The sequence below is a fragment of the Camelus dromedarius genome, chromosome 31 (genome assembly GCF_036321535.1).
Source record: "Camelus dromedarius isolate mCamDro1 chromosome 31, mCamDro1.pat, whole genome shotgun sequence".
Lineage (NCBI taxonomy): Eukaryota > Metazoa > Chordata > Mammalia > Artiodactyla > Camelidae > Camelus > Camelus dromedarius.
Window position 1 is genome coordinate 16,019,230 of NC_087466.1, and position 25,715 is coordinate 16,044,944.

At 52.4% G+C, this 25,715-nt stretch overlaps 2 protein-coding genes across 4 annotated transcripts; both read left to right on the plus strand.

Annotated features, from left to right (window-relative positions):
• The first annotated feature begins 383 nt into the window (after positions 1-383).
• Positions 384-11,787, plus strand: UNC119B (unc-119 lipid binding chaperone B). 2 transcript variants are annotated; one of them, XM_031442775.2, is made up of 5 exons: positions 389-682; positions 3,249-3,362; positions 5,970-6,081; positions 6,211-6,383; positions 8,257-11,787. In XM_031442775.2, the coding sequence occupies exons 1-5, from the start codon at positions 439-441 to the stop codon at positions 8,367-8,369; spliced, it is 756 nt and encodes a 251-aa protein (XP_031298635.1). In that variant the 5' UTR covers positions 389-438; the 3' UTR covers positions 8,370-11,787. The 2 variants fall into 2 exon arrangements, with proteins under 2 accessions (XP_064337274.1, XP_031298635.1); XM_064481204.1 differs by lacking the exon at positions 3,249-3,362 and having other exon boundaries at positions 384-682.
• Positions 11,788-13,990: 2,203 nt separating this feature from the next.
• On the plus strand, positions 13,991-25,046 carry ACADS (acyl-CoA dehydrogenase short chain). Of its 2 annotated transcripts, XM_064481202.1 has the most exons (11): positions 13,991-14,148; positions 15,251-15,414; positions 17,638-17,691; positions 21,779-21,928; positions 22,172-22,283; positions 22,701-22,852; positions 23,151-23,321; positions 23,404-23,541; positions 23,718-23,813; positions 24,023-24,079; positions 24,257-25,046. In XM_064481202.1, the coding sequence occupies exons 1-11, from the start codon at positions 13,998-14,000 to the stop codon at positions 24,407-24,409; spliced, it is 1,398 nt and encodes a 465-aa protein (XP_064337272.1). In that variant the 5' UTR covers positions 13,991-13,997; the 3' UTR covers positions 24,410-25,046. The 2 variants fall into 2 exon arrangements, with proteins under 2 accessions (XP_064337272.1, XP_031298634.1); XM_031442774.2 differs by lacking the exon at positions 17,638-17,691.
• Positions 25,047-25,715: the final 669 nt, after the last annotated feature.

Genomic DNA, 25,715 nt, shown 5'->3' on the forward strand with positions numbered 1-25,715 from the left:
GTGAATAAAGTGGACCCAATTCCTGCCCTCTTTTGTATTCTTATATTTCCAGGAGCCCGGCCCAGCGTCTAGTCCAAAGCTCGCACCGTAGGGTTTAGGAATGGCAATCTAATTGGAAAGCTGCCTTTTCACAAGCAGTGCCTTCACTTACCTTCTAGGCTACAGATGAAAAAACATTTTCTCAAGATGCCTCATCTACAGTTTATATGACGGAAAAATCATTTGACCGTACGAAATATTTTTTAAACATTTAGTTTGACCTTGGGGGCTTGATGGAGAATCTGGAGCGCTAAAGATGCCCGCCACCTGGCTGGACCAACATGGGCGAGAGGCGGGGCGACGCGGCCCGCAGCCCCGCCCCGGCCCCGGCCCCGGCCCCGGCCCCGCTCTCCATAGTTACGGCGCTGCGGAGGCGGCGGCCATCTTGGCGGCGGAGCGATGAGCGGGTCGAACTCCAAGGCTGCGTCCGCGGGCTCGGCGGCTGGGCCGGGGGCGCTGGTGGCTGGCAAGGAGGAGAAGAAGAAGGCGGGCGGCGGCGTCCTGAATCGGCTGAAGGCGCGGCGGCAGGCGCCCCACCACGCGGCGGACGATGGCATCGGGGCAGCGGTCACGGAGCAGGAGCTGCTGGCCCTGGACACCATCCGGCCCGAGCACGTCCTGCGCCTCGGCCGGGTCACCGAGAGTGAGTGCGGGCCGGCCGCGCCCTCCCCTCGCGCCGGGTCCCGGGCCCCGGGTAGCCTTCAGCACAGCCGGCCGCACGCCGCTCGCCCGGCCCCGCGGGTCCAACCAGGCGCCCGCGGGCCGGCCAGGCCGCGCTGCCCACTGCTCCGCCCGGCCGGGTCTGCGCCCCCCACCCTCACCTAGACCTGGTTGGGACGGGGTTCTCCTTGAGCTTGACTGCTCTTCCCTGAATCCGGCCACGCCGGGCTTCCCCGTGACCGGTCCCCGCTGGGCCCTCAGGCCGGGCCGTTCTCAGCTGGATCTGTTCAGGTAGGGAGCCTCCTTAGCTTAACCGGATCCTCCCGGCCCTGGTAAATGGGCCGCTACTCCCTCATTCCTGGAAGCTGCCCCCAGCTGTTAGTGAAGTTCGTGCTCAGCCAGTCCCCCTCGCCTCGTCTGCTGCCAGCTTCTGCAGCCCTCTGCCAGTCCAGACCCATACCTGCTTTCTCGGCCTTTCCCTCCACTCCGGCCCCTCCCCCTTTCCCACCTGCCTTGGCCCCCTGCCTCTATGGGTCCCAAGCGTCCTGCTTTGTGTGCAGGTGGGCTCTTCCTCAGATACACTGCCGTAGCATTTCATGCCAATTTAAAACTGTGCCGCCTTAAAAAATAAATGTTAATAAAGTTTCACTTTATGTACAAAATGCAAAATGTGAATCCTGCTTTTGACACTTGTTCTAGTGAATTAAGAACATGGCAGGGTGTCAGAAATGCATTTCTTGCATAAAATGCAACCGTCCTTCATCTTTTCATTGATGGGAGGCGGGGTAGGACGTAATGATTGCCCACCCCCTGTCGTGGTTCTCTTCCCTTTTTCCGTACGTTTCTAGGCCAAGCCCTGACTTGATGCCCTTTTTCTTGCTGCTGTGTCCCCCTAAGAGTTTGCACTCAGTGGGTTAGACCCTGCTTGCCCCACCCATCCGCTCTGTTCTTCAGACCTAACCTTGACGCAGGAGCACTCCCTTGATGGATTTAGGCTGCTGTCCTGTTACCTGTTGCACTGATTGAGTCGGCAGCCCAGGGGGGCTCAGGTGTACCTCAGGGAGCTGGAGGCTGCTCCAGTGATTTGATGATGGCAGTTTGCAGGGGGCGGGCCTTGGTCCAGCCTGTATGAAAGGGAATGCCCATCTCCTGAAATAGCTTTAATTTGATTTTGGGCATTTTCATAACTCCATTTTCCATCACTGTTTGAATTGGGGCTGTTCTTTGCAGGCCTGAGTATATCTTTAGAAGGTCTTGCTATTCTGTTTCATTGAAACATTGTGAAAAAGCTGCTTCTGTTCTGACCCAGTTTTCATTTGGGGCTCAGGGTACAGAAATGCTTATCACCTGACCTCTCTAACCTCATGCTTTCTCCTGATATCGAGGGTGGATTAGGTCCCTCTAATGCCTGGCCCTAAGCAGCACTCTCGGTGGGCACTCAGTTCCTGTGTAGGAACTTGAGATTGGTGCTGTTACTCAAACCCACCTCAGCAGCTGATTGAAGAAAGTCACAGGTCAGAGCTTGGTGACCTCTGGATTTTGTTGTACTTCTTAAAGTCTGTTCGATTCAGCGTGTTATTTGAGTACCCTCTAAAGATACAGGACCAATCTCAGCCCTCTTACGAGTTAGAGAATAAACACTAGTGATCAAGTTTGCCGTCTTACTGGAGAGACAGTTTGTAAAACCTGAAACAACTAACCCAAGCAGGTAACATGAGATGAAGTGCCAAAATGAGTTGTGGAGAAGATGCTGTTGGGAGTCGTGGTGGAAAGAAATCAGTGACATTTTTTGTGATCAGTACTGTTTCGTTTAGCTAACCGGGCTGTCGTAGGCCCTGCTTCACTTTGGCCTTATGCCCTGCCGCCTGCCTGGGTGTGGCCCACCGCCTGATTCTGTGCAGCTCACAAGTTAGGAACGGTTTGTACCTTTTCAGATGGTTTGTAAAAAAACATCTTGGGACACATGGTTATAAAACATTCATATTTCGGTGTCTCTAGTTTTATTAGAATACAGCCACGCTCACTCATTTGTGTGTTTGTGGCTGCTTTCTTGCTACAGTGACAATTGAATAGTTGTGCCGGTGACTCGTCTCAAAGCCTCAATTATTCACGATCTGGCCCTTTACAGAAAAAGTTTGCTGATCCCAGCTTCGTAATACAGTCAGCAGGCATGCACTGTATTAGCCATTAGATCAGGATACATGTTTATAAATGAATTTCTAAAAGAATTCTATCCTGTTGTGACATCTGGGTTAATAGGTCATGAGAGGTCTGCAGGCCGTTTTTGAGGTATTTCCAAAGAAATTCCCTTTTACCATCCCTGCTCCTAAAGTGTCCCGATAATCTTTCATCCAAACCAAGTCCATGCATTTTTTCTTCCTTGGATCCCCTAATTCTCTCCACACAACTTTTACTTATAAGAGGAAGCTTTGGGGGTGTATTTTAAGTAAATTACGTAAGAAAAAACCCTGAGTTTGCTTCGAAACTTGAGGAAGAAATGGTAGTTTTGGAGGGTCACTTAATGGCATTGGTTTCTCTCTCATTTTCAGGTTATTTGTGTAAACCTGAAGACAACGTCTACAGTATTGATTTCACTCGCTTCAAAATTCGAGATTTGGAGACAGGGACAGTGCTTTTTGAGATTGCCAAGCCTTGTGTTTCAGGTAGGCCTCAATACTGTAGCGCTCACTTGACAGTTGGAGCAAAAGGTCACTGAAGCTTCATTTTTGTGTGCATCCTGTGTCATGGACTCCAGCGAGGCCCGCTTCCATGCCTCCTGCTAATGCCTGGCCTGCAGGCGTGCTGGCCTGAAGCTGAGTGGAGAGGCTGATGTGCTTTGAGTATCTGCTCTGTGTTAATCACTGTGTTCCCCATCCTTCTGTTTACCTCGGCCCTTGTGATCCTCATACCCCTGTGGGGAGTTATCATCCTCATTTTAACAGATAAGGAAACAGAAGCCCCAAATTTCCAGGTGACTTTCCTAAGGTCCTGTGCTCTTTCGTCCTCCCATATTGCCTCCACTTAGGAAAGGAATCCTTGAAATTAAACTACAATGAGGAGAGCCTGCCTGAGCCTTGAGTCCTGGGGACGCTGAGGAGGGTGATACAGAGTCCAGTCCAGATCACGAGGCACGCTCTTTCCTCTAAGTAGCGTCTCAGACTTCCCAGAAAGCCGTAGTTTGGGTTTTAATGTCCACCATTTTCTGGATGAACAGAGACCCAGACCTGTGAATTCATCTACCTAGGACTCCTTAAGTCCGCTTTGAACGGGCACTTCCTGTGCTTGGGATACAGTCCCAGGGTGCCTGATTGCAAGACCTGGGACCACACGCAAGTCTTTGGAGCTCATCCCTGGAGATCTAGCACCCCCTGGAGTTAGTCTATTAGAACACCAGCCTATTAGAACATAGTCCTTCAGAGGATCCGCCGTGGTCTGTGTTAATAACTCTTTTTGCCAAGCTTTTCGCATCTGATTTGCTATTCAGAAAATGCCAGTAAATTTGATAAGATGGTTGTTAGTATCCCAGGTAATTCATGAAAAAGTTTCAGCTCATGTTTTTACACATTCACAGCTAGAGCGCTGGCCTCCTCGGCCCACCCCATGTTCTTTGTGTTGTCATGACCTCGTACTGACCGGGGCACCTGAGGGCTTGAGCTTATGGGTACGTGTATTGGGAGGGTCAGAGCCAGCCGGCTTCCTGGGTCTGTGCTGTTCACTCCCCTGGGCTGCACGTCCCAGTGCTTAGAATGTTCCAGGGACCGCCTGGGGCTACTTGAGGTGTGTGGATTTGGCTGAGTCTGGGCTCACAGTAGTCATTTCAGTACAAAACTGAACTGTCTCAAGGTCAACTGCAGATACTGTAAAAATACCTTAATTTTCAACCTGTCCAGTCTTGACCTTTAAGGCTCTTGATTCACTAAGAACATGCTCACACTGAACCAGTGCCCTCCTGTGGCACCTGTTCTGAGGAGTTCAAATCCCTGAGAAGATTGGGTCTGATTCTCTTCGCGTTGCATTGTTGGAGCCAGGGCTCTAGGGTCCCTCGCTTTGAACCCCTACTCAGTCTGGTTGCTCAGTTGCTCTTGGGCTTACCACAGGCAGAGATGTTTGACGCTAAAAAAGACTTCTTTGATACTGCACATATGCTCGGCTCAGACCTGGAAAAAATACCCTTGCTGGACACTGGGTGGCTGCTAGAAGGAACTAACTCCTTGCTCACGTTAGAATGGTTCTTGGATTAATTTTTCAAATCTTTCATTTCCTGTGCTGAGGATGGACTAGACCAGAGGCCATGGTTACCCTGCGGACCCTCACTCAGGCCCCACACATCGGTTCATGGCCCACCTGCCTCACCCTTTCCCAGGTGCTCGGAGTGTTGGGCCTGGGCTGGAATAGGCATTAGTCCAAGGACGTACAGTATCCCGAGGCTGTAGGTCAGTGCCTTCTGTTTAAATAGCAAAATTATTTCTAGGAATTTGTCTTTTCTGCCTGTCAGAAATTTTTGCATTCTTTGAAGATGCCTTTTGACTAATTTCAGCTTCTGTAGTCGCATTCTTTTGGTTAGCAGCAAGCAGTTTAACCTGATCAACAGCAGCCCTGGTCTGTAGAACACAGACCACATCAGGGGTGCAGGACCCAGCCTGTGTTCCAGACGTCACTGTTACATACAGCCCAAGCCCCCAAGTTACATAAAAGGCAAAAAGCTTAGTGTTTAAGGACCTGCATTCAAATCCCTGCTTCCTCCATTTACTACAGGCAGACCTCATTTTATTGCACTTTGCTTTATAAACTGAAGGTTTATGACAACCCTGCATTGAATAAGTCTATTGGCATCACTTTTTCAACAGCTTCATTTTTTAATTAAGACATGTACATTGTTTTTTTAGATAGACGGCTGTTGCACACTTAATCGACTACAGTACGGTGTAAACATAACTTTGATGTGCACTGGGAAACCAAAAAATTCACGTGGCTGGCTTTATTGTGGTGGTCTGGAACTGCACCTGCAGTGTCTCTGAGTCTGCCTGTGTTTGGGGGACTTGGGACACGTCAGCGAAGTCTCTGAGCTGGAGCTTCCTGATGTGTAAAACAGAGACAACGCCTACAGGGGTGTTGGGATCCTGTGAGGTGTCCGCATGGGGTCCGGCATTACAGCGGGTTCACAGTGAGGCTTGGCCGGCCTGCTGTCGGTGTTGGGACTGCTTAGTGGTTGTGCTGTCTGGACTGGAGGTGCCGAGATGGTGCGCTCACGATTCGGTGTGCTCTTTCAGACCAGGAGGAGGAGGAGGAAGAAGCAGGAGGAGACATGGATGCCAGCGCAGGCCGCTTTGTCCGCTACCAGTTCACACCAGCATTTCTCCGCCTCCGGACCGTGGGGGCCACGTGAGTACCAGCAGGTCCTGAGGGGAGAGCGGCTGCTTGCTCACAGAGAAGAATGTTCTCAGTTGGGTTTGGGGTTGGCTCTAGAGGAGGGAGGAGGCAAAGTTGGGCTCACAGAGATTTATTTTGCAGGGTGGAGTTCACGGTGGGAGACAAACCTGTGTCAAACTTCCGGATGATCGAACGGCACTATTTCCGGGAACGCCTGCTGAAAACCTTTGACTTTGATTTCGGCTTCTGCATCCCCAGCAGTAGGAACACTTGTGAACACATCTATGAGTTTCCCCAGCTTTCTGAGGATGTCAGTACGTATCCCCTGAGTTTTACAGCAATCTGGATTCCTCAGGCTTGAAATCCATCTGGTCCAACGCCCCTGTTTTGCAGAGGAGGGAAATAGTGACATGACGCATCTCTAGTCATTTGACCTCAGGTTCCTGACTCAGGTTTCAAACTCTGGCTCTGCCTGGATGGGAGCACCGAAGGTTTTAGTGATACAGGCCTCCTGTTTAGATGCCTGCTGAGGGAAGGGGAGTGGCTGAGGGAGATAAGAGTAGGCCCAGTCCCTGATTAGATGCTCCGATTAGACACAGCACGTCTCCTGCCCACTGTCAGTCCTGGTGCTCACTGTGTTCTAGTCACCAGCTCCTGCTCAGCACTCTGTTAGCATTTGCTTTTTCCTTAATCAGAGCTGCATGTGAAACTGTGGGCTAAATAGAATTCTAGGTCTGAGGACCACCTCTTTCTCCTTCTCTGTTAAGTTGAAAGTTCACTTGGTAAACTGTTAGAATAGAGCCAGCAGGAAATAGGGAGCTGTTAGAGAATTTGGAGCAGGAGTGGCAGGATGGAAGCAGCGTCTTGGGAACAGTAACCCTGTGGTTCTGTGGAAGAGAGACTGGGGAAGGCGCCTGAGGGAGAAGGCTGGGCAAGGGAGGAGATGGACTTCCTGGCAGAGAAAGAACAGGTGGAATCAGTTCCCATGGCTTTGGTCTGGCTCTCTCATGTTAGCACCTGCTGCGAGGCATTAGGGAAAGTTGTTCCAGAACAATGAGGCTGTGGGATCCTGTGAATAGTGGTGGAGTTTAGTTGGATTGTGAGAAAGGGTGTACATGCACCGACTAGTCTTCTCAGAATGCCAGGTCCTTAAAGTTGTCATTTTCTGACAGGTGTTCTTTACTCACTTGGCAGTGCTGTTCCCAGGTCAGGTGAGGGTTGCTGAGAAGTGGGCACGGTGTTGACAGCAACATCTGACCCTGGCTTAAAGTCCTCTCCCCAGGCTGGGCTGGAATATGTGGATACTTGCGAGGAAAGATGACGTATAGCATTTCGAGTTTTTATCCAAGGCTCGTATAGCTTTTCTTCTTGAAACCAAATAAGCTGAAAGAGGGTGGGGGTCAGTATCTGGATATAAACTAAATAACTTGGCCTGGGTGGGTTCAAAGAACTTGAAACAGTCAATTCACCTTTTGAGAACTGTGGTGAGCAATAGCATTTCCTCCAGAGGATTCAAAATAGCATGTAGTCATTACCTCAAAACTGACCAGAGGTAGTGACTGTTAATTCCCTTGAGTCTCCAGTTATGGTTAACGAGGTCAGGGCAACTGCCTGAACAAACAGAAGATTTAAATCTTGATTCCCAAGACAAGCAGATCTTTTGATGGATCATTTGCGAGTTAGTACCCTGAGCTGTCTCTGAAGAAGTCTCCTTGCCCTCTGTGCCCCTGTGCTGGCGCATGCCTAGGACTCCCTTGTCGGGGGCCTGTGGGAAGTGGGCACAGTGAGGCACAGCTTTCTGAGTGTCTGGAGGTGGGGAACAGACCAGAAGCACTGAGTAAACAGGCTGCCGTGGTATGTGTTGGCAGAAGGGTGAGCACACCTCCCTGGGGTTCTGATGAGCAGCGGGCTGGCGGTGGCTACAGAGGGCCGGGCCATAGAACGGGCTGCATCCTTCTGTTGAAGTGGATCGCATGTTCAGTTTGGGGGCCTCTGGGGTCCCCAGTTCTCCCCAGCTCTCAAGGCCTGTCTCCCTCTGTTCTGACCTCATTGTTCTAACAGCAAATACACATTTTTGGGAAGGGCTGGCTTTTGAATTTTAGAGGGGGTGCTAAGTTTTTTCCTCATCTGGCCCACACGGCAGACTCACACATGAGTCTTTGCTTTTTCCCTTTCCCCCACTTGCAGTTCGTCTGATGATTGAAAATCCCTATGAGACCCGTTCTGACAGCTTCTACTTCGTCGACAACAAGCTGATAATGCACAACAAGGCTGACTATGCCTATAACGGGGGCCAGTAGCTGCAGCAGGAGCGGATGGGGAGGTGCTTGGCTGCGGCCCGAGGTCCTGGCACCCGGAGGCGGTTGAAGCTGCTGCCTGTCAACACACATCTGGAACCCGGCCCTAGAAGCCAAGGCTGGGGTGGCAGTTTTCTGCGCTCTGAGAGAGGGGCCAAGCAGTGCTGTGTTTCCTTCCCTGGTATTTTTTCTTCCCGTTTTTCCCTGTCCCTTAGGTCACAGAGGTACTACAGTAAAGTAAAAAATTAGGGTAAGACTCCTGGAATCCAGAAAAAAAGAAAGTTTATTTTCAGGTAGTCATCGCTCCTGGTTGTCCTGACAAGCCTGCGTCTCTCCAAGCACAGCTGTGCTGGGGAGAGAAGGCTCTTCTGCAGGTGCAGGGACGCCAAGCCTCCTGACTCGCGGGGCCACCATCAGCACACTCTGACCTCGGCCTGCGCGTGGTCCTACAGCCGCTGGAGAGAAACTTGAAAAGGGACGGCAGGAAGGAGTGGTGCCCAGAGTGGAGGTGCTGGGCAGGCAGGGGGGCCAGACCAAGAGATCTTTATGCAGAAGCTGTTCATCCGTTGACGCCAGGGGGCGTAGCCTATCGTCCCGGGGCTGCACCGTGCTTCCAGCCTGGCAGCGCCTTCCAGCTCTCCTTCTGGAAGAAAGATGAGCTGGCTCTGCTTCTCCTGGCTCCTGACTTTTGAGTTTTTCCTGAAGTGGAATGCGTCAGTTTTGCTCTGGGAACTGTAGTATCTCAAGGCCAGAGCAGGTCTCAGTGTTTTGGGTTTTTTTATTTCCAGGCTCTTTGAGGGGGAGGTTTTATAGAATGTCAGTGGTATTCCCAACGTATGTGATGTGTCGCTAGACTTCTGATAGTATTAACCAGGCTCATGTCCCATCTGCTTTTGTACTGAAGTAGTTCCTGGAACCATCCTGGCAGGTCAGACCTAAGAAATGTGTGTTCTGGTCCTTCAGACTGCCCGTTGGAATGGTTTTGGGTGTTGGGAACCGGGGAAATTAGCTGAGGTGGCCTGTCAGAAAGGTGTTTCTGAAATAGCTTTTTGCACATCCCTCAGACCCTCATTGGATAGACTCTCCCTGCCTCAGCTCCCTAGGGTTGCCTGGCTGTGTGGGTGGATTTAGGTGCTCAGCCCAAACTCCTGAGCCTCTGATGAGATGGTTGCTATGGCCAGGATTTAGCTTTGTTAGAAAGGTCACGGCAGGAAGGGCCCAGGTGTGTGCTTCTGTGACAGGAGAGCTGTCTCCCAAGGGGCTCGGGAGAAAGGCCAGCTGGGGCCAGGGGAAGAAGGGCCCGCACTTGGCCGCAGAAGGCCCTGTGCATTCACTCACTCACCAGTGCTGCTCCCTGTTTGGATTCTAGAGGGTGAATGGCCTTGCACCTTGGTCCAGTGCTTTGCGCCAGGCCAGAGTCTGGGCTGTACCAGATGCTGGCAGCTTGCTCACTGAGGAAACCCTGGTTAGTCCTGTGTGCTGGCGCTGGACCCAGCCCCTGAGGGAGAGGAGACTGAGCTCCTTGTGGGCTGCACATCCCCATATGGGGCGAATCCGAGAGCTGGAGTCGGCTCCAAATCCAGGTGCCTTATGTGTGGCTCCGTCCAGATGCCGGCGGACGGACACCAGCACTGCCTCTCTCCCTTCTTTCTCACTGGGGCTCCTTTAACGGATTTGTGTTCATTGAGCTTCAGAATAGCCCCTTCTCTCTGTGACAGAAGCCCATTTGGGAGAATTTCTAATTCTTGAAATTTAATTATAACCTAGGTTGTGGTTTCTGGAGCTGCCTGGAGCTCTGCTCCGTAGCGCCTGCCTTGGAAACGTGTCTCAGGGCAGACCACAGCTTGTGCGCGGGTGGGCTGTCTCTTATCTGCAGTATTAGCTGTTGCTGAGAGGAGGCCCAGGAAGGCAGAGAAGGCAGGCATTCTGGCATAATAGTGCTGTATCCCTCTCCCCAAGAGCTCACCTCCATCTGACTGGAGACCATTTGGAGCCTGAGCGCTCGGTCTGCGCCCAGCAGGATGGGGAGTTGCCCTTCTCTGCTCCTGAGGTCTGGTGTTCTGTACCTGAGACTCTGCATTCTTGTGTCCAGCTAGGCATGAAACCTTGAGAAGCATTACAACTCTGAGGTGGTAACCAGCAGGGTAAGTTGGAAGTTCAAGCTTTGGTGTCTGAACTGGAGAGAGAGTTGGAAGTCACACTTTCTCTGAAAGTAGCTGAACTCATCAGAAGTTGAATCAGGAGGCCGTGTTATTAAGGAATCTGGGCCACTGGTAGCAGTTACCTTGTGGGTGATGCAATGGGAGGAAAAACCTGCCTTCCTGGGGAGACCATGCCCTGAGAGGCAGCTCCTGGAGGGAACACATTCCAGCAGGCTGGCAGGCCCAGCTGGCGCCAGGGGGCCTGCTGCCTGCCCTCCCTCTCCCGTCCTGCTCCTGTCACTCTGCCTTGGAGCCTTGGAACCTCCTGGTATAGCACCTCTCTTCTGTAGAGCAGTTGGGCTAAGATGACCTTTTGGCTTCTGCAAAGAAGATTCTGGTTTGTTTCATTCTACGTTTTAAAGAGTGAACAGAGGAAATATCTAAAAGTAGTTCTGGAATAAAATAGGTCATCCTCTCCTCATGTGTTAGCTCAAAGCTGTCTTGCAGTGAAGCAGTTTTCAGGAGCATGGAAGACTTCCTGAAGACACCCACAGTCTTCGGGCCATCTGATTCTCAAATAGGGGCAGTGATTTGGGGACTCGGGTGATCCAGAGACTGGAGATTTTGTGTGGCAAAGTTGGGGGAATCTTCAACTTGTTTTTTCAGTTGAAGTGGGACTCGTTTCTGGAATGGATTTAATAGGCTGTGTCTAATGTACAAATTGGGTGCGTTTTGCCTTAGTAGGTCTTACCACCCTTGCTAGGCTCCCAGGGTACTCTTTTTTTTTTTTTTTTTTTTTTTCCTGTGTAAAGTCACTTTCTTCTGGTGGCCACTGTCACTATGACTTCAGTGAAGTTAGGGGGATGTGGACAGTTCTCAGAGTCACAGCACAGACTCATTGCCTGTGGGCGAGGATCCCGATGCAGAGGGTGCCGCTGTACCTGGCATAGGAGCTGGGTCATCGAATCATTGTGTTACTTACATTCCATGTTACAGGACGTCTTAGGAACAAGAAGGGTCCGGTGGAGGTGGATTTACCCCTTGTTGTACAAAGGATCATGTAAAGTCATTGAACTTGTGAAAGTCTATTTTTTTCTCTGTAAATCTATTTTTCACAGAATATAAGAAATGTCAGTGACCTGATCTGCCTTCCCCGCCTCCCCCAAGCTCCTCATTCCAGTTTGTATTGTCTTTGTGTCCAAAGTAAACTTAGGTGACTTATTTGTATAAAATGTTATTTTGCCACAAGAGACAGTAATAAAAGAAAGATTTTCACAGTATGTGTACCCCCTCTTGTCTCCTGACCGGCCCCTTGTGTCGGTGGGGGAGCAGGTATGGGGTGAGAGTGGGGGCGGGCTCAGAGTTTCTTTACATGGCCTTTACGTAAATATTGGTTTAATGAGCATAGCTGGTCTCTGGGGTCATTAGTGCATAGTATCGTGCTTTAGGCTTAATTTTTTTTGCTTTACATTTTGCTGGGGTGCTTTGAGAATTAAAAATGTATATACATGTTTTAAAGTTAGGTTCATTAAGAGGTATTTTAACTATACCTCCAAGAGTAAATTCATCTCACGTAAGAGTACAGTTTGATGAGTTTTGACAAATGGATTCCTGATCACAGTCATGATACAGAGCATTTCCATCACCCCAGAAAGTTCTCTCAAGTTCCTAGTATTTGCAGCCACTTCCCTCCCTTCACCCCAGTCCCTTGTAACCATCTTCTGATTTCTGTCTCTATTGGAGAACTTGCACACTTTTAATATAAAACTTATATCCATGTTTGAGGTCACAAACAGTACCAGTTAAAAATAAATCTGTTTTAGACGGTCTGTGGCACCTGAAGGCCTCTGCCCACAAACACCACTCACTTATTTTCCCCCCTCTCCTGCTTTTTCCTCTTTTCTTCCACCCTGGGCTGGTGCCAGGTTGGGTGATGAAAGGTTAGGAAGCCTGGGATCATTTGCCAACAATAGTCATTTGTTGGCTTTACAGTAGTATGGATTTAGAGGCTTTCTTTTGAATGCATTTTTTTTTAATTGAAGTATAGTCAGTTACAGTGTGTCAACTTCTGGTGTACAACATAATGTCCCAATCAGGCACATATATACATGTATTTGTTTTCATACCGTTTTTCATTAAAGGTTATTATAAGATATTGAATATGGTTCCCTGTGCTATACAGAAGAAACTTGGCTTTTTATCTATTTTTACATATAGTGGTTAACATTTGCAAATCTCAAGCTCCAAAATTTATCCTTTCTTACCCCCTTCCCCCCAATAACCGTAAGATTGTTTACTATGTCTGCAAGTCTGTTTCTGTTTTGTAGATAAGTTTATTAGTGTCTTTTTTTTTTTTAGATTCCATATATGAGTGGTATCATATGGTATTTTTCTTTCTCCTTCTGGCTTATTTCACTTAGAATGACAATCTCCAGGTCCATCCATATTGCTGCAAACGGCATTATTTTATTTTTTATCGCTGAGTAGTTTGAATGCATTTCTTTTTTTAACTGCAAGGTAACATCAGAAAGACGTTGCCACATCTTTTGATTGATCTCCAGGAAGCAGAGCAAGTTCTTGAAGGAAGACAGAACTTCTGTCCTGTGGGTCGATGCTGGGCTGAGTTATGGGGGGAAAAGGCAGCTGGAGGGATGTGTGGGTGCCTGGGTGCACGTGGGTGGTATCCCGGAGCCTGGGGAAGTCTGACTCACACCTGTGCCCATGGAAGACCCTTGTTAGACAAGTGAAATCGCCATAGTTTTGGGAGGCAGGGTGAAGGCATCTTGATGGACACTGAGGACCAAATGCACGGCAGTAGGGCACAGTGCCCCCACTCCCGAGGGGGCTCTGCCCCACAGCTGGAAGTGAGACGGTGAGACCACATTGGATCAGGGAAGCAGCAGTGCCACTCCACCTTCACAACGTCCCATCAATCCAACTACCCGGGCTGAAGTACTGAGTACCAGAGCAAGACAAGATCCTTGCCCTTCTTGGAACTCACAGGCTAGTAGGGGACTTGATAAGATTTCAGACGATGCCAGGAATAAAACAATGGGATGGGAAGTGTGGGGCGGGGTGGAAACACTGGCCTCATGAGGTCGGGGCAGTCCTCAGTGAGTGAGGAAGGGAAGGAGCGTTCCAGCGAGGGTACGATGACCGCAAAGGTCCGAAGGGTGGAACCAGCTAGAGGTATTGGAGCTGCCATGTGAGGCTGGAGCAAGGACCGCAAGGGGGTGGTGGGCGTGGGATCAGGGAGGTAGGCGGGGGAAGGCTTATAGGGCTTTTTAGGCCACGGAATTGGATTTTAGGAGAGAGACGCCCACTCTCGAAAGGTTTCAGGATCGGAAGAGAACCGACTTCGGCGACTTCCGCAAATGAGCGGGAGAGTCTGGTTTTACCACCGGGGAGTGAAGCGGGTCCCACAACGACCCGAGGCAGACCGGATGTGAGCGTAGGACGGCCCCGCCTTGAGCCACGGTGGGCGGGGCCTATGACCTGCGCCGGCCCCGCCCCCGCAGCCTGGAGCCCACGCTGGTGGCCCGAGGTGGCTGAGAGGAAGTCCGGCACTGTCACGAGTATCTGGCTTCCGTCCTCTATGGCCGCCGCACTGCTCGCCCGGGCCTGCGGCCCCGTCCGCGGAGGTGAGTGCTCTCCGGCCAGGGCTCCGCCTAGCGGGTACGGCTCCCGGCGGCTGGTCCTTCTCCGCGGCGGCCGGGTGGTGCCTACTCCGGGAGCGCGCGGCCTTTGCCCAGTTAGGCTGCTTCTCGCGCCTGCGTGGCCTGGGCGCCCGCGCCGACCGCCTACCCCCAGCTCCGTTCCCACTGCGGCATCCGCATCCCCCTCCCCTCATTGCACCTTCGGCGGAGGTTCAAGGTGCGCCCTTCTTCCGGTGCCAGGCCTGGGCTTGAACCCAGACTGCACCTGTGACCTTGAGCCAGACACGGCTCCTGTCAGCCTAAGCTGGCCCTTATGTAAAACGGCCACAATAATGCATTACTGCTGTTCTTGTAAATACGTTATAGAGGTTGAATCAGAGGGTGTGCGCAACACTTGGTACAATGCCTGGCATATTAACAGGTGCTTAGTGAGTATTAGAACTTGCAGGTGATTTCATACACTACCTCTCCCATCTTCCCATTTCTCTCCAGCTGTGGCAGCAGTGACACGTGGCCAGGGCTTCCTCTGCCTGGTTAAGAGCCACTCACCCTGAATAATAACAATAAAGGGGACCCTCATTGAGAGGTGTCTCTCCAGGCCCTGCACCAAGTGCTACAGTTAGTATCTCAGCCTCCCACCCCAGGAGCGAAATGCTGTTGGCCTCCACATTTTAGAGAAACCAATGAAGTTAACATCCTTGCCTGTGCTCTTACTGTTACTGGTGTTACACTGATGATTGAATGGGTTAAGCTGTACAAACTATTTAGCAAGCACAGTAAACATTCAGTTCTTTTCTAAACAGTGAGCTGCTGACATTTTGGGCCCATGATTCTTTGTCATGGAATCTGTCCTGTACAGTGTTTAGCAGTATTTCTGGTGTCTACCCACTCCACACAACCCTTCGGTTGAGACAACCAGAAATGTCTCCAGACGTTGCTAGTAGTCCCTGGGGGCACAAAATCATCTATGGAGGAGAACTGCTGAGTTAGTGGAACGCTATTATTATTATTATGGTTAATTATTAGTGTCATCACACAAGATCTCTCGCATTCCCCTTCTACTGACTCCTGTTGTTTTTGCTGGCAGCTCTCCGGCCTTGGGACTGGCGCCTCTTACATACCATCTACCAGTCTGTGGAGCTGCCCGAGACACACCAGATGCTACGTCAGACATGCCAGGACTTTGTGGAGAAGGAGCTCTTTCCCATTGCGGCCCAGGTGGACAAGGAACATTGCTTCCCGGCAGCTCAGGTGAGAGTTCCAACCTCAGCAGCCCAGGATGGGCTGTGCTCTCGGCTCCCAGACGACTGGTGACAGTGACAGCCAGAGTCACTGAGACTCCAGCCACAGAACCCTGAGGCGGGTTCCTGGGGCCCAGAAAATTCTCTGGAGGTTCCCCTGGTCCAGCATGAGGCCTAGAGCCAGGATTTGACTTCTGGAATAACAGCAGTAATGGCGGATGGTGGGTACGCATCCTACGTACTGGGCATCGTGATGATGATGGTTAATGCTGACGGAACACTTCCCAGGTGCTCAGCACTGTTCTCAGCGCTGAGATGGGTTAGCTCATCTGCTTCTCCCAACAGTCTTCTGAGGTGAAGATGCCATTAATACAGACCCTGTTGTACAGTTACTGAGACTCAGATTGATGACAGGCTCAAATAATGTGCCCCAGGTCACGCAGCTAATGAGTTGCGGAGCTGAGACCAGAGCCCAAGTCTGTCTGGTGCCAGCCGCTGAGATCCAAGTCAGTGCCCTCCTTCCTGTGTCCTTGTGTCCGTCCATCTGTAATGACATGTTTGAGGTGTTCCTGCTGTATCCATCCCCTGGCTTGACAAGATGTCTTGCACACAGTACAAATATTCAGGAGATATTTGTTGTGATATTTGCGAAAGAACAAACCTTCCTGGCCTCTTCTCCACGTCTGTTTTCCAGTCAGAAGAATTCAGGAGTTGTGGTTGCCACTCACATGGCTCCTGGGCTTTGGGGCTCCTTCCCCCGCTTAGTGAATGTTACGTGTTCACAGTGGAGCAGGCCCTGGGCCTGGACTGGGAACACCCAAGGAGCTCAAAGTGGAGGAGGCAGGTGGCACTGTGGGCCACCCAGATCAGCTGGGCGACTTGTAGGTGGTAAGCATTGAACATGCGATATGTCATTTAGTCCTAAGGACATCCTGCCTGCAGCTTTAATCTCCATTTAGTGTCCTGGACGGCTTGCAAGATCACATGTGTCAAGTTCATGGTGCCTGGTGCTTGAAAAACAGTCGCTACTAATACTGTTATTTTCATTACAGTCGAGAAGATGGAGGCATAGAGGGGTGAGGAGATTTTCCACGGTTTAGTGGACTATGGAGTTAGAATTCGGACCCCAAGTGTGGTTGGCTCGAAAGCCCCCCTCACCCCCTAGCCCCTGGTTGGCCCTGAGGCCCCGCTAGCAGGCTGGGAAGCCTCGTCTCGTTGGGATGTTATTGTCCAGGGCCTACACTACCCCTATATCCTCCATACGCACACTGCTGCTGCCCCCGAGCAGTTGTGCGCTGGGGCTTTCCCCGCCAAACGACACCCACTTGATTTATTTTTTATATGTTATTTCTGTACTCCCTCCAGTTATTTATGCTGTTACAGACACAGACTTGCTTTGGGCAAAAAAGCTGGCAGTAGAACCAGACTTTTTACCAGCAGACTCTTAACCAGCCCTCTGGCTTTGTAGTCTCTTACTTGCTTTTTCTGCTGAGGAATGTGCAAATAAATCCTGCCACTAACAGAAGTGGCAGAAGTGGGTATGGCAAGAAGCCCTCCTTCCCTTCAGGAATTTCTGGCACCCAGAAGCAGCAGAATCCTGGCTCAGTCAGGATTCACTGGAGGCAGAGTAGCGACAGATTAGTAGTGGTATCCTGTATTATCTCGGACAGGTTTTTTCCTGTCTGTATTTTCACCAGGTTATCAGGAGCCCTGCAGAGGATGAAGGGGCAGTTGTATGAGTTGCCCAGGGTGGTAGAGCTCAGAGAAACAGTGCTCCATTCCTTAATCTTGCCTGCACGAGCTGGACTCTTGAACTGGACTCTGGGTTTTGTTGGCTGATGGGATCCAGTGGTTACTCAGCTTTGTTTCCCTTGTCTAAGGATCAAACCCCGGTGGCATTTTGCTTTCATCACTGTCTCTGTTACTGTGGATGGTGCTAAGCTCTTAGTTAAAGCAGGAATCCAGGGCTTAAACAGGCAGAAGGATCAAAGAACCGGACACCCAGGTAATAGGGCAGGTTGCAAAATTCACAATAATGCCATTCGTGTTTTAAAATCATGCTAGTAATAAATGCAAGAGTAACTGTCATTTGGAGATAGTCCAGGCACTTATCCATTCCATCCTCAGCACAACGCTGTGAGGTGGTCACTTAAATGATCTCAGCTTTCAGACGAGGAAATGGGAGCCGGAAGTTATATTTCCTTTCTTTCTTTTTTTTTTAATCCCTTAACAGAGGCACTGGGGATTGAACGCAGGACCTCATGCACGCCAAGCACACACTCTGCCAGTGAGCTCTACCCTCTACCCTCCCCTGAGGTTAGATTTCTTGCTCAGCAGTCACACAGCTGGGATCAGAAGAGCTAGATGTAGACTCAGAGCTAACCTCCAGCTACAGTAGTTGCTTAATTAGTGATTTCTAATATTATTTTCCCCTGAAGAATGTTTTCTGCCAAGAAAAGTGGGTTTACTGGGGCAAGGCTCAAGGGTAGAAGAGCTGAGAGGTGGGCAGTCCATGAATGAGGTAGAAGGCTAGTGCCAGTTGCTGTCCCCTTGGCCAGTTTTGTTATCTGAATTGAACTTTAGTCTTTGTGTCCAAATCAAAAAAAAAAAAAAGATAGAAAGAGAGAGAAAAAAGAAAGAAAGGAACAATTACAGATTTACAATGCTAGTTGTACAGGGAAATAGGAAATAGGATGGTGTTTCTAAACCAGTTTTGGACTCCGGAACCTGGAAATGTACATGTGTGTATTTATATGTATAAAACTGAACCCAGTTTCTGCTCCTTTACTCAGTGAATATTTACTGAATAACTTTAATGTTTCAGGTGCAAAACCCACTTTTTCTCCTCTTGCCCTGTCTCAGATGGTAGCCACTGAGAAATCATTTTTCTCTTCCTTGTGCACACAGACTCTTGTTAATTCCACCCTTTGGGCGCCCCTCCTCCCACTTCTCCCAGCGACAGTTCATCTCTCTGTGTTCTGGCAGTGGTCCGTTCATAATCTCTAAGTCCCTGGGTGTGTTTATCACCTGATCGTGTCCTATGTCACAGTCATTTCCAGCAGTCAGCTTGCTGAAGGCGGGATCAGTCTTGTTCATGCTTGTTCCTCCCTGTCCAACACAACACCTCACACCCAGTGAGCGCTTGGCCCTCACCAGGCGTTTGCTGAATTCTGTGGACGCCATCCTGAGTGTCCTTAATGTGCCAGCACTCAGCACACACCAGCACAGAGTGGGGACCGGGGAGGCGGCTCCCAGGGCCTCGTCCCCTCGAATAAACAGCAAATCTCCACCAAGTTAGGAAATGTGATTCTCTCAAGGGAGTCCGTTTTGACTCTAGTGAGCATGGGCACCCTCAGGATAAATTTGATTTTTTTAAAGACGTGCGCTTTTGAAGCCACTCTAAAGCACCCTGTGTATCCGGAGTACCCGCTACAGGTGTCCCAGATATGAAGGCAGCAGGCACTGATGGCTCGCTCTGCTGAGAAAGGGGTCTGGTTCTTTCTCACATTTTCTCTTGGGAGTTTAGAGACCACTAGGCTTAGCCTAGTCAGGGATGCCTGTCCTCTAGATGCAGATGTGGTTCCTGGGTCACAGACGCAAAGGACCGAGAGTCACCCCCGTGGGTGGTAGCTCTGAAGGTCAGGCTGCTCGGATGAAATATTAGGGAGCCAGGCTGCTCTTAGCCGGTCACCATCAACGTGCTTGGACTAGAAATGCTTTGTAGAATTGGGCGTGCTTTTTTTTTTTTGCTGCTTTTTATTTTGTTTTTGTTTTCCTCTTTTTCATCATATTGTCTCTCTTCCCCACTGCCATTCGGGCTCCAATTTTTTTTTTTCTAGAACATTCCTGCGGCTGGCCATGGCATGCTGCCAGAGATCTCGAGCTGTATTTCAGAATGGGAAAGGTTGGGGGAAACAGCATGCTCGTGAAGTCGCTTGGTGCTGTAGTTGTGAACTACAACTTGGTACCCTGGCCCAGAGCCGGAGGGCGGCGGTGGTAACGCAGAGGGACGGTGAGAGACGGTGCCGGCCGGGAGCTCGCAGCCCCGAGGTGCCCTGACTCTGAGGGTCCTGGGCGTGATCCCCGTCCGTAAAAGGAAACCGGGGTTCTCCTCGTTCTGCCTGCACTCCCTCCACCTGGGAGTTTTTGTTCCCTTTCTGTGTCTTGGGGTGAAATGGAGTCACAGTGCGATGGGCTAATCTGTCGTTTATTCCGGGGTTGGGTTCTGAAGCTACAGGGTGAGAAGGAGGGCATGTCCTGGTGTCAGGGAGACACTGGGGGCTTTTTTAGCTCAGTCGGTTGTGCTCTTTGGCCAGAGAAAGCCCGTCCGCGAGGTTCCTGCCTTGGCCTGAGCCTGACTCTTGGGCACCTACGTGTCTGGCACCTGGTTCCTGACCCAGCACAGGCAGCCCTAATGAAACACTCTTCACCCTAGAATAGGTTTGTTGGATGTCCAAAGCCTGGGCTGCCAAGGTGTTCTGTTCCAAGGCCACGTGTCTACTGGCCCTGGGCTCCGAGTCCCCAGGTCCTGTCCGGAGCACAGCGCCGTGTCAGCTGTGCTCCGCTTTTGGCTCCCACCGCCTCGTTGACTCCTGCCCGCTGAAACCATGCAGGTTTTCTGAGCAGCCTCACACCCACATCCCCCAGGTGTGTGGTGACCACAGAAATTTTTTTTTTAAGTGATTCTCCAAATGGCACAACCCTGGTAGTGGACTTCCTCTCACTGCTGTGATACATTACCCCAGCTTCAGTGGCTTAAAACAGGACACGTTTATCATCTAACAGTTCCTGGAGGCCAGAAATCCAGAGTGGGTCTCACTGGGCTAGAGTCAAGGTGTGGGTGGGGCTGTGTGCCTTCTTGGGGCGAGTCTCTGAGGGAGAACCACTTCCCAGCCTTTTCCAGCTTCTGGAGGCTGCCTGCCTCCCTTGGCTCCTGGCCCTGCTCCAGCCAGCCTCTGGGTCACTCCAACCTTGGCTCCCTCCTTCCCTTACGAGGACCCTTGTGATGACATCAGGGCCCCTCTGGATAATGGAGGGCAGTCCCCAGTCTCAGGTTCCTCAACTTAATCTCATCCACAAAGTCCCTTTGCCCCGTGAAAAAAGCAGTTTCAGAGAGGGACACCAATTATTATGGAAGCACGGCAGGTTCCCAGGTGCCCCTCTTCCAGACATCACTGCCGAGACAAGAGCTCGTCAGACGCTTAATGACAGCGAATGCCATTCACTGATCAGTCACCCTGGGCCAGGCACTGGGCTCGGTGTTTTATATATGTTGTCTCAGTCAGTCCTTAAAATAGTTCCATGAAGTAAGTCCTCTTTGGGGAGGGGGTGTAAAACTTATAAGCACAGAAGTAATGTTAATTATAGACAAATGAGAGAATACGGCAAACTTTGTTGATTTATTTCACTTAAGTCAAAATAGTCTCAGAATATGGTTACAGGAATCAAATGATATAAAATGATTTTCTAATGAAAAGGGACCTTCTCCCTTCTCCCCTAGCCTGCTCCCTAGAGGCCATTGGTTTTTGTTGTTTCTTCTTGAAGCTCCGTAGGCTCTGTCGTGGTCCCTGTTTCCTGGTCGTCTCACCTCCCCAAGCTCCGGTCTCCTCATCTGTGACATTGACTCAGCATTGTTCTTGCAGAGTGTTTGGCATATTGAAGGCACTTGATAAGTAACTGTTACCACTACTGACATTCCAAATCAGAAATTCCAAGCTCTTTTCTTTATGCATTCTTTCACTGGCGTTAGAATATAGCAGTTAGCAAAACCCCACAGTCTTTGCCCGTGTAGCCAGGGGGAAAGATCTTAAAATAATCACATGAAGAAGTGTGAAATTTCAGCTGCACAAGCACCTCGGAGGAGAGGCACACCTACTGAGGTCAGAGATGGGCGCCCAGAGGAAGGGATGCTTAAGCTGAGATCCAAGGGCAGGAGGAGATAATAACTAGCTGATAAAGGGCATTACTGACAGGAAGCAGCATGTGCAAAGGCCCTGTAGTGGGGAGGGTAGTGTGTGGTGTGTGTAAGGGACTGAAAGAAGGTCAGTGTGGTGCTGCCCTGCCCTGTTCTGCTCCTTCCCTTGGAGGCTTCTGAAGGCATTTTGTGCCTTATGCCTGCTCAGTGGCTGTGGCTGTGGACACAGAGGTGAGCTCAGGCGGGAGTATGAGGACAGGACAGCTTGAGTGAATGGTACTGTCATGCAGACTCAGCGTCTTCAGCCTCAGGGATCCCGGGTGGGTGGATGGGGCCACGTGACCTGAGTTTCTGCAGGCGCTGGGTCCGGGGGAGGGGGTGCAGGAGGGTTTGGGGTTGGACAGGGTGGGCACCAGCCCCCAGCAGCTGCCCTGGCTGTGACATCCTCCCCTGGGGCCAGGTGAAGAAGATGGGTGAGCTGGGGCTCATGGCCATGGATGTGCCCGAGGAGCTGAGCGGTGCTGGCCTCGATTACCTGGCCTACGTCATCGCCATGGAGGAGATCAGCCGGGGCTGCGCTTCCACCGGCGTCATCATGAGTGTCAACAACGTGAGTCTCCTGCCGGGGCCCTGGATACACCGGTGGTGGGCAGGCCCTTGTGGGCAGGTGGGCCCTCTGCCACGAAGCCCAGCGTCCGGGGCACAGCCTGGCCTTGGTTCCCAGCCCCTGACCACCGCCTCTGGACCTGGTCCTTCCCATGGGCCCCTGGAGAGCCTCGGGTCGGGGTATGCCACGGGCCAGCAGGTGTGCTGGGCTGCAAGGCCTCCAACCGCCCCCCGCTGTCCTCCCTAGTCCCTCTACTTGGGGCCGGTCCTGAAGTTCGGCTCTGAGAAGCAGAAGCAGCAGTGGATCACTCCTTTCACCAGCGGCGACAAAATTGGCTGCTTTGCCCTCAGTGAACCAGGTACCATGGTGGAATGGTGGTCTGCCCCCTTACCTCAGAATCGGAGTGGCCGACTAAGGCCGGAGCCGGGCTGCCCGGGGCAGAGGCTTACCCGGCTCAGCTGCTCCTTGCTTCCTGGGCAGGAGGAGCGGGGAGAGCAGGTTGAGCTCCGGTTGCTGGGACCTGCCCAGCTGAGCTGGAAGGAGGGACCTGGGCTCTGGGGTCCCTTTGGGTTGAAGACACTCCCCGCCACACCCCAGCCCCGAGAGCTCTTGGAGCTGGCACCGCCCTTGAGCCTTCTCTTGGGAGCCAGACCCTGATCCTCTGGACTGGGGTCTGGCTCACCAGCTGAGGGTGAGGCTGGTTCCCCGGGTGAGTTGGTGGCAGTGCTCTGGGGGTGGAGGCAACAGGGGGAATCTGAGTCTAAGTGTGGGGCAGGGAGTGGCAGCGACGCGGGAGCCACTGTCACCACCGCCAGGGAAGACGGTGACTCATGGGTCCTGAATGGCACCAAAGCCTGGATCACCAACGCCTGGGAGGCCTCAGCCGCCGTGGTCTTCGCCAGCACGGACAGATCTCTGCAGAACAAGGTGGGAACCCGAAAGGGGGGGGTCAGTGAGACGTTCAGAGTGTCTGGATCCAAATCTCTCTGGCCCTATTGAGCTGTTCCTGCTCTGAGGTACCTCTCTGTGGCCCTCTCCCTCCCTGGGCTGCTGGTGGCCTGGGGCAGAGTCTGCACCTTCCCAGAGGAGCCAGCAGAGGGCGTCTCGGCCCAGGTTCTGGGGGAGATGGAGGGAAGGGACCAGAGTTTGTGTCCCTGGTGGTCCGTGTGAGGGGCGTGGCCTTGGGTAGCCTCTGAGAGAGTCACTGGGTGTGTCTGCCCTTCAGGGCATCAGTGCCTTCCTGGTTCCCATGCCAACACCTGGGCTCACGCTGGGGAAGAAGGAAGACAAGTTGGGCATCCGGGGCTCGTCTACTGCCAACCTCATCTTTGAAGAGTGTCGGATTCCCAAGGACAACCTGCTGGGAGAGCCGGGGATGGGCTTCAAGATCGCCATGGTGAGCCGGCCAGCGGGTTGGGGACCCTGGGACGAGGCCCTGGGGCCTGGCTGGCCGACCACTGACTGGGCGGTCCTCACAGCAAACCCTGGACATGGGCCGGATCGGCATCGCCTCCCAGGCCCTGGGCATCGCCCAGGCCGCCCTCGACTGTGCTGCGAACTATGCGGAGAACCGCGAGGCCTTCGGGGTGCCGCTCAGCAAGCTGCAGGCCATCCAGGTGAGGAGGTGGAGCCTTGCCTAGATACTGGAGGGAGGGGATTCTGGCCTTTCCTCTCTGCCGCCCAGACAGCTTTCACCAGCTCCCATGTTCTCCGCCCTCCTCCCTCCTGTCCTTGCAGGGAGTGTGGAGGGGGGACGACCACTGACTGGTGGGGTGGGGCGGGGTTGTTGCAGTTCAAGTTGGCGGACATGGCCCTGGCCCTGGAGGGTGCCCGGCTGTTGACCTGGCGTGCTGCCATGCTGAAGGATAATAAGAAGCCTTTCATCAAGGTGCCTGCTTGGCTGGGGTGTACCCGGGCACGGCCCAGGGCTTTGGTGGCGGAGGGACTGAGGGAGATGCCCTGGGTGGGGTCCCAGTTCCTTGCGCCCCTGGCTTTATTGCTTGAGGGGCAGCTCTCCCAGGCCCACCCTGCTGTGGGGCCAGGTGCTGGGGCTCCCCTCCAGGCAGGGTGTGTGACACCACCATTCCCTTTGGTTAGGAGGCGGCAATGGCCAAGCTGGCTGCATCAGAGGCCGCAACCAACATCAGCCACCAGGTGAGTGTCCCCAGTACGTGGGCCAGGTGCCTGGGCAAGGCCCCGAGGGTGAGTAGCAGTGAGTGTGCCAGCTGCCCCTCCCCCAGTGGGTCCTTCTCTGTGGCTGGTGCTGCCCTGTCTTTCTTTCCCCACCCGGTGAGGGTCTTCTCCTCCTGAGTCCCCTGCCTTCCACTATAGGCCATGCAGATCCTGGGTGGCATGGGCTACGTGACCGAGATGCCGGCTGAGCGGCACTACCGTGATGCCCGCATCACCGAGATTTACGAAGGCACCAGTGAGATCCAGAGGCTGGTGATCGCCGGGCACCTGCTCAGGAGCTACCGGAGCTGAGCCCTCTGTTGGGCTTACCAGTGCCCACCGGGAGCCACACCTGCCTGAGGACCGTAGGAAGGTGGGGTGGGAACCCCGTGGCCTTCACCCTGACTCCCAGGCAGAGACTGTGGGGCAGAAGGGCGGGGGCCACGTCTCCTCTTGCTAGGACCTCCGGGTGGACCTTCTGCCCTCACCTCCCTCCCCTAGACCAAACTGCCTGGGAGTACAACTCGGAGAAAAGAAGGCAGGGCTGTGACCTGGGCTCAGGACACCCATCTTCAGCTCAGTTTCTTGGCTTCGCTCCCTCCCACCCACCGACTGTGCCTTATTTCCATTAGCCGGTGGCGGGGCCGTGGGAAGAATGAAATGACCACTCATGGACTCCCCTGTTCTGTGGGTCCTGGTGCTCAGCTGAGACCGCTCTTGGCAGTGTCTGCTCTTTCCCCTGAGGTCAGGGGTGAGGAGGTGTGGGGTGGGGGCCAGAATGACCAGGCCTTGAGGCCGTCTTGGGGCTGGGACTTTGTGGAAGCCCCCCTGTGCCTCATTAGCCTGTTGTTTGTCAAGTATAAGTGAGTGCAGGTGGGTGGAATGATTCGTGCTTTGGGATAATCATGTGTGGCAACCGAGTGTAAGTAATAAAGCGTACCTGCCCCCAGCCCTCGTTTCCTTGCTTGAGTGCTGCTGGGGAGGGAAAGACGGGCCTTTAACCTGCTCTCCTACACACCCCACCCTGTGTGAGTCTGTGCGCCCGGCTGCCGCAGGAGAGCCCGTCTCCACCCCAGGAGGGCTCCAGCATGAGGGGTTGATGAAGCTGAGGAGTAAGGAGCTGGGTCCTCTGGGCGAGGGGGTCTGGGAGAGTGACTGCCGAGCAGGGAGGGCCGGCCAGTGCCTGTGGGCCCAGCTTCCAAGCAGGAGGATGGAGGATGCCAGATGGGCTAGGGGTGGAGGCTGGGGAAGGAGCAAAGCTGAAAATGGCCTGCAACCGAGGCGCAAGGGAATGGAGACCTTAAAAGCATCCGTTTTGCTTACTATTTGTCGCCTGAGGGCTGGCAAGGAGTCTGCAGTGAGAGGGACCTGTTACAGAACGGGACTCAGGCCTGCTCACCCAAGGTGCAGCAAAGCCCATCTACTGACAGCAGGTTGTGGTGGAGAAAGTGCAGCATTTATTGCAGGGCGCCCAGCAAGGAAGCGAGAGAAGCCTCAGATCCACTCTGATGTGGTCTTTGAGTTAAGGGTTGTTCTAAAGGGAAGAACAGAGGCTGGGATTAATCATTGTGGGAGTCAGGGAATAAAGTTTTGGGTAGAGAGATTAATAATAAACTCA